We start from the raw sequence: 7,500 nt of genomic DNA on the forward strand, positions 1-7,500 counted from the left end.
GCAAGGAATGCTGGGTAATCAATACTGCTGAGACCCTTAGAGACCAGACACATCGCCTTAGAGCGAGTTCTGTCTTTTTTGTCCTTCTATGTGTGTGCGTGTTTACAACCCGTTACCGTGGAAACCGCTGTGATGCTGTGGCACTGACCCTCCACACGCACCCGTCCGGACAGCTGGCATCACAGTATTTTGTAAAACTGTAGAAAGCAGAGACGGTGTTTCTGAACATGGGACCTGAGCAGGCCGGTGGGGCTGAGGGGAGGAGACGCTGGCGTTGGGGTTGGAGTGCGGATGCAGCTGTAGTCTCGGCTCTTTGTCTTCTCTCCTTCATCCCTCCGTCTCTCCTGGGAGAGGATGACAGCGGAGGAGGAGAGAGGGAGGGAGTGCTCAGGGTTACAGCTGACAGGATGACAGAGAGCGCGTCCTTTGGATTTACCCACTGTAAGACACACAGACACAAACATCCTGAGCCGGAGTAAATATGTCATCCACCCTCTGAAACATAGGACGCATCTGTGAACTCTGATTGGTCAGCAGCTGTCTGTTAAAACCAAACTCGTCCTAAAGCTGTGGTTGAACACTTTAAATGTTTTAGTGTGACATCTAAAATATTCACACGTGCTTCAGACAGTTTCATGTTTTGTTCTCCAACATTAAACACGTCCGTGAATCTGTCTTACCACACTAAACAAACCTGGACCAATCAGGAGAAAGCACAGGTAACTTCAGGCATGTTTATGCATGACACCAGTGATTGGATTAGCGGAACAGGTTTTACTCCGTCACCTTTCAAGGTTCTCTACAACAATCTCAACCTGTGTTTCATAGAGGATGACCTGATATTAAAAGAACGTCATAGAAACACAGACTGAGTAACTTCAATCACTTTTTGTTTAAAACCACAAACTCATGGATGTACCTGCACTGTACAAAGGGACAGAGACCATTGTTATGCAACTTTTCTTGAATAAAAGCTGTTTAAATGAGACAACAAGAAAAGAAAAATCAGACGAACTAAGTTCAGTTCATTTTTATTTCAAACATTTCAAACGTGCTTTCACAATCATTACAAAATATCATTCCATTATCTGTTTGAAAAGGAGCAGAAGTATTTACTTATTTGTCCCCACCCCCTCAAGTTTGACCTCTCATTCATTTATTTTCTATTTAGTCTTAAATTAAACAAACAACATGTGAAACAAAAGTAAAGCAAAACAAACATACAGAAATCAAAAACAAGAAATAATCAAGCCCCACCACAGTACAGTTTCTTTCATATGAAAAAGACACAATGTGTAAATTTGCAGATTCACAAGTTATGGAAAAACAAACAAACAAACAAACAAACAAACAAACAAACAAAAAACCAAAAAGAACAACAACACCATTACCAGCAACATCACCGTCCTGGTTTAACCCAGTTTTATGTTTTTACTGTCTTTTATTTCTTCAGTTAGTCTGCTCCATAATTTAACTCCTGCAACTGAGATAGACATCGTTCTTAAAGTTGTTCTAGCACTTTGTATTTTTAAATTCCACTTCCTTCTTAAGTTATACCCACCGTCTCTTTCTATGAACAATTTACAGATTTCTTTTGGAAGCAATTTATTTCTGACTTTATGTATTATTTGCGCTGTTTTAAGCTTCACCAACTCTTGGAATTTAAAAGCTTGCATTTTGACAAAGAGTGCATTTGTATTATTAATCCTTTATTTATCCAGGTAAAAAATCTCATTGAGATTAAAAATCTCATTTCCAAGAGAGACCTGGCATCATAGCAACAAAAGTCACATACCACATAGGTATATAACATTTAAAACAAATACAATATCCCATACAAACATGTGTAAAATATACAATAACAGATCAATGGTCCCTGTACCCACATTATTATTAATCTGATGGCCCTTTTCTGTATTATAGTTATTGTTTGTGTGTTACTCTTGTATGTTTCCCCAGACCTCGACACAGTAGCTCATATACAGCAGTAGTAAAGCACAGTATAACATGTGCAGGGCTTTCTGATCCAACATGTGCTTTGTGTTCCCCACGACGGCCCCGTGCCAGTTTCCCCCGAGCATCAGTGCTGTGTGGCTTCCAGATCGTGGTCAATGATCACACCAAGATATTTCATTTCATTGACTCTTTCTAAATATACATTGTCAACACATATTTCTACTTCGATGTTTTTCTTTTGCTTTCCAAACAACATAAATCTGGTTTTATCGAGATTCAATGATAATTTATTTATATCAAACCACTTCTTTAATATCGTTAATTACTGTGTGATCATCCTCAAAACCTGTGGCAACTCCACACCTGCACACAGTATATTTGTGTCATCTGCAAATATTACAACCTTTAAAATCTGCGATACTCTGCAGATATCATTTAAGTACATAATAAACATTTTTGGACCCAGTACTGAACCTTGAGGTACTCCACAAGCTATATCCATCAAATTAGATTTATATTCATTTATTTGTACATATTGTTGCCTATTCCCTACATAGCTTTTTAACCATTCCAAAACCACTCCCCTACCCACACCTTTCCAGTTTGTTATTAGAATTTCATGATTAACAGTATCAAACGCCTTTAGATGTAAGAAAACGAGTGCGTACCTCTTATTGTCCACACGTTCTGTTATCTCTTCCATTAAATCTATCAGTGCCAAAGCTGTTGATCTGTTGCTTCTGAACCCAAACTCACTATCTGTCAGTAATTCATATTTTTCCACAAAACTGTCAAATCTTTTTATGAAGAGTTTTTCCAGTATCTTAGAGCACTGGGAGAGTATTGACACTGGTCTATAGTTTGTAAAGTGATGATCCAGGGTAATCATTATTCCCTGATTCATCTTTGATTATTCTGTTTAATACATTCCATATATCTCTTGTGTTATCTTTATTGTGTTCTAACCTTTTAATGAAATACTCTCTTTTACAGGATCTCATTATATTAGTTAATTTATTTTTGTAAGTTTTATACTTCCTTTCAGTTTCTATTGTTCTCTTTTTTATGAATTCTCGATATAGGCTATTCTTTGTTTTGCTGGCATTTTGTAGTCCTTTAGTCCTCCATGGTCTTCCTGCATAGTTGTGTTTCCTGTTGATTTCAATTACTGGGCAGTTTTTATCAAGTAATGTGTTAAATGTTCTTAAAAATTCTTCGTAAGCTTTATTAACTTCTTTTTGTTCATATACAATATTCCAATCTTGCTTTAAAAGTTACTTTCTAAGACAGTTTAACATCTTCTCTGTTCTTATTCTTTTGTAAATAATCTCGTGTCCATCGTTGTTCACTTTATAATGGCAATTATAAGATGCAAAGACTGGTAAATGGTCACTTATATCATTGACTAATAGCCCACTTTTTATATTTTCTTCTATTATATTTGTAAATATATTATCTAATAGAGTCGTGCAGTGAGATGTTATTCTGGTCGGTCTTGTTATCAGCGGAAATAAACCGATGCTGTACATGGAGTCAATAAATTCTGCTGTACTCTTATTATGAGTCAATATTAAGTCCCCACAGATAAACACTCTTTTCTGCTTTATATTTGTAAATAAGTCCTCCATATTATCCTTGAATATCTCAATCTTAGATCCTGGTGTTCTGTAAATACAACTGACAATTAGGTTTTTCCTTTTTTCCATACACTGTTATCAATAACAGTCGTCGTTCTTCCCATTCTTTCGTACTTTAGGTTTTTATCAATGTAAAGTGCCACCCCACCTCCTTTCTTGTTGATCCTGTCTACATGAAGGAATTCATATCCATTTATTTTAAAGTCTTCTTCTTTTTCAGGAGTTATCCAGGTCTCTGATATGGGTGAGGGTTATAAAGCCTACCCTAACCCCATCACCTTGAATGGCTGTTTAAACTGTGTTATGTTTTCTTTGATGGATTGAAAGTTTGCATATAAGCTTTGACTATTAAAGTGAACCGTTGTTGTACCCTGTTCTACCTTGATTTTCTTTTTAAATTGCTCGTTTGTGTAATAATTGCATTCATTTGTCTTATTGTTAAAGACATTACAATCAGGATCTATGTTGCTGTCATACATCAATGTCTTATTTTCAATATCTATATGAGTTGTTAGTTGAAAACTGTCAGACATCTGCGTTGGTTGTGCACTTGGACGGTCCCATCATATTTAGCACTGCTTTGCATTCTGACTTATCAGTTTTATCTTTGTAGGTGTGTCATCTCTTTGATGACTAGAACCTGCTCTGGTCTTCCATTTAACTCAATGAATATTTTACAGTCTGACGTCCAAGGTCACTGTATTTTCTTCTGTTTTCTTAATATCCTTGCTTGTCTTGCAGTGTCAGCATTTTTCTTGATTAGGTGTTCGTTTAAATAAACATTTGTACGCTTTCTTCCTCGCTTGAGCAGTTCTTTTTTCTGTTTTCTATTTACAAAACGTATGATAATGGCAGGTATTTGATTTTTGTTTTTCCTTGGGAGAGGATGGCATCCCTCAATATTTTTACTGTCCATTTCGATACCCTTGCTTTTGAAGATGCCGTCACCTGCTCTTCCAAAGAGCGTAGCTCCTGCTCGGGTGGCTCCCCTCTCTCTGACGCTGCTACCCGTGCATGTCTGATGCTTGGTTTCCAGTCCCGTCACTATCACATCATTTACTCTTGAATATTGTTTGACGTAGAAGTAAAATGTTGATCAAACAGCGTGCACTCCAAACAGCTCCAGCCTTTTGATCTTAACCTGTGAGATGGTTTCCAGTAGAGCACTCCTCCTCCCAGCTTCACATTTGTGTACAGCACATCATCCAGTTTGATCTTAGTGTGTGTGTGTGTGTGTCTATTACTGGTTAATAGATATGCAATCAGCCCTGATCACACCTCATCTGTGTGTTTGCAGGTTTTTCCTCAAGTTTTTTCTGAAGTGTAACCAGAACTGCCTGAAAAATGCAGGAAACCCACGAGACATGAGGCGATTTCAGGTAAAGCACTCACACACACACACACACACACACACACACACACACACACACACACACACACACACACACACACACACACACACACACACACACACACAGATGAATTCATTTCCCTAAAGGGCAGGACATGGCTGTGGATGATCCCATAATGCATTGCAGCAGGGCAGCCCAAGGCTTATTGCTTTGGAGATAAAATATGAGAGGTCATCAGAGACGTCTGTCTGTCCATCCTTCCAATTATTTGTGTTCAGCATCTGTTTGGTGTCTGAATGAAGTGTTAAATGATTAAATTCAAGCTTCCTGTCAAAAGCAGTAACATGGTAGTAAGTGTCAGTCACAATCACGCCAGTACAGACAGGATAACTCGACGTTCACTCATCAATAATGAAACTTTAAAAATAAATAATCCTTTGATAAGTAGAACTGGTGGAGAACAAAGAACCTGATGTTGCAGAGGAACACTCGTTCATGAGAATGAGAGTTTGTTCTTAATGATCGCTGCTGGATCAGAGTCGGCCTGTCCATGTCTGATGCTGGTAAGAGAAAGAAACCAGAAGCTTCTCAAACATGAAGCCCCACCAAACAAAATCTCCCACCCGGAGCTGCCTGAAAGCATCAGAAGCTCCAGATGTTGAGGGTATCTGCAGATGTTTATCACCACGGCTACCACAATAGAGTTTTAAAAGACGTGAGGGCGTAATAGCCCACGTAAGCTGCATTTATCAGTGGTGCTTCAGAGCATCAAATCATAAAACCTTTCTGTAGTAGAAATGTGCTCCACACTGTAGGGTCTGAGCCGTCACCCTGAGCACTAAACCAACACACAGTAGAATGTGTCATTGATGTGTTTTTATTACATTGATCCTCAAAGTCTTTGCAATCAGGGAACAAAGAAAATAATCATGAAATCTAAATACTTGCACTAAAAGACAGACGGTCATAGCAGTTATTCATTATTATTATTATTATTATTTTCTTTTCCCACTATTTTATAGCGATACTTATATGTGTGTGGGGTCTTTGCATGTTGTGTGTGTTATAATATTGATTTGATGTTGGTATGTTTGAAAGCGTAGCTGCGTGTCCGTGCAGACACTCAGTAAAAGAAAAGATCAAAATGCTGCTCTGGATTTACAGCAGCATAAAAATGTTTCATTCACGATCTCAGTAAATATAAAGGAGGCAGTAAAGCTGCTGTGACCCTCTGTGTTGCGTCTCAGGGAGAGCCTGCTGACCCCGAGCGCCTTCATGAAGCTCAGATTAACTGAGTGCGCAAATACAGGCGCCCCGCAGTTAAACACCCTCAACCACGAGAGCTTCATTCATCAGACACTTAACAACGAGCACCGCTTATCAGGAAGAAGAGCCCCATGATTGATCCTCATTATTGATCAGACCCATCGTACCGTTACGGTCCAAAAGAGCAGCTGAAGCCAGCAGGAGGTGGGAGGAGAGAGGAGGAGCCATAAAACATAAACACATATTTGAAAAAAAACGAATACCTTCAAATCTGCAGAAAGTAAACAAAAACTTTGATGTTATTATGTAAGGAAAACATGGAATGAGCTGACAGCATGCGATTTATGTGATGAACATGTTTCTAAAAAGTTGCTGCATTACGTCAAACACATCAACACGTTGATGAGTCCGTCGATGTCTGCAGCACCAACAGCTGACGAAAAAAACGGCGACACCATTAAAGAAAACAAACTTCTGCGACCTGTCGCTCGGAGGAAAGTCAGTACAGACCCTAAGAAATGTCAGGTTCACATAGCGTCTCCTTCACCGCGCTGTTACCTGTTCACCTGCCATATCACAGGTGTACAGGTGTTCACTGCCAATCACAGGAACCCAGAAACAACAAGACAACACCAGCAGCCTGTTGTCGGTTACACCAGCTCGGTCTGTGGGACCAAGAGCTTCAAACCTGCAGTTCCTCTGGCATCCAGCAGAGGCAGCAGTCAGTCAGTACATGTACATGGCTGATACACAAACCGGCCATTACTCAGTAAGCAAGCGCGCTAGTTCCTACCTCGTAAGTTCACGAGGAAGTCCAGGAGAATGCTGCGTTTGGAACAACAGGATGAAAATATCTGTTAGTGTTAACTCAGAGTCAGCACATTTTTACACCAGAGAATAAAGACGGGCCAAAGATTGATTTCCAAATATACTGGCAGCTCTCCAGTGAGACATTAAAGTTAAATACAACGATGCAGTTATAAAGCTGAACTTTAATCAAAGTAACTTGCTCAGGAACAAATAAAACACTGAAATAAGCCAAACATGAACCATGGATCATCAAAGTGAATTTCATCTCATGCTTAATTTCCACTGGGTGGCGAAAGCGAGTGCCGTGATTCAGGCGTTTCTCACGAGCCTCGACCTCCCGGTCAGCTGACATCTCTGAAAATGTTGGAGCACTTTTGTAAACGGGCAATGTCTCGATAAACGATATTTAACTTTACACGTCTACATCTTTAAACATCTTTAAAGTTGTGATACAGAAAAAGTAATATTTCAAACTTTAC

The 7,500-nt window shown here is 39.1% G+C and overlaps 1 protein-coding gene across 6 annotated transcripts in view; it reads left to right on the top strand.

Annotated features, from left to right (window-relative positions):
• ebf3a (EBF transcription factor 3a) overlaps positions 1 to 7,500 on the top strand; it is a 60,598-nt gene that overhangs the window by 19,548 nt on the left and 33,550 nt on the right. For all 6 annotated transcript variants that reach the window (XM_085361696.1, XM_085361697.1, XM_085361693.1 and 3 more), the window contains exon 7: positions 4,891 to 4,972. In XM_085361696.1, coding sequence (XP_085217822.1) covers positions 4,891 to 4,972 — 82 coding nt within the window. The remainder of the gene's footprint in view (positions 1 to 4,890; positions 4,973 to 7,500) is intronic.

This window comes from Diplotaxodon limnothrissa, linkage group LG8, assembly GCF_057381915.1.
Source record: "Diplotaxodon limnothrissa isolate DT_005_m linkage group LG8, D_limnothrissa_male_GT1.1, whole genome shotgun sequence".
Lineage (NCBI taxonomy): Eukaryota > Metazoa > Chordata > Actinopteri > Cichliformes > Cichlidae > Diplotaxodon > Diplotaxodon limnothrissa.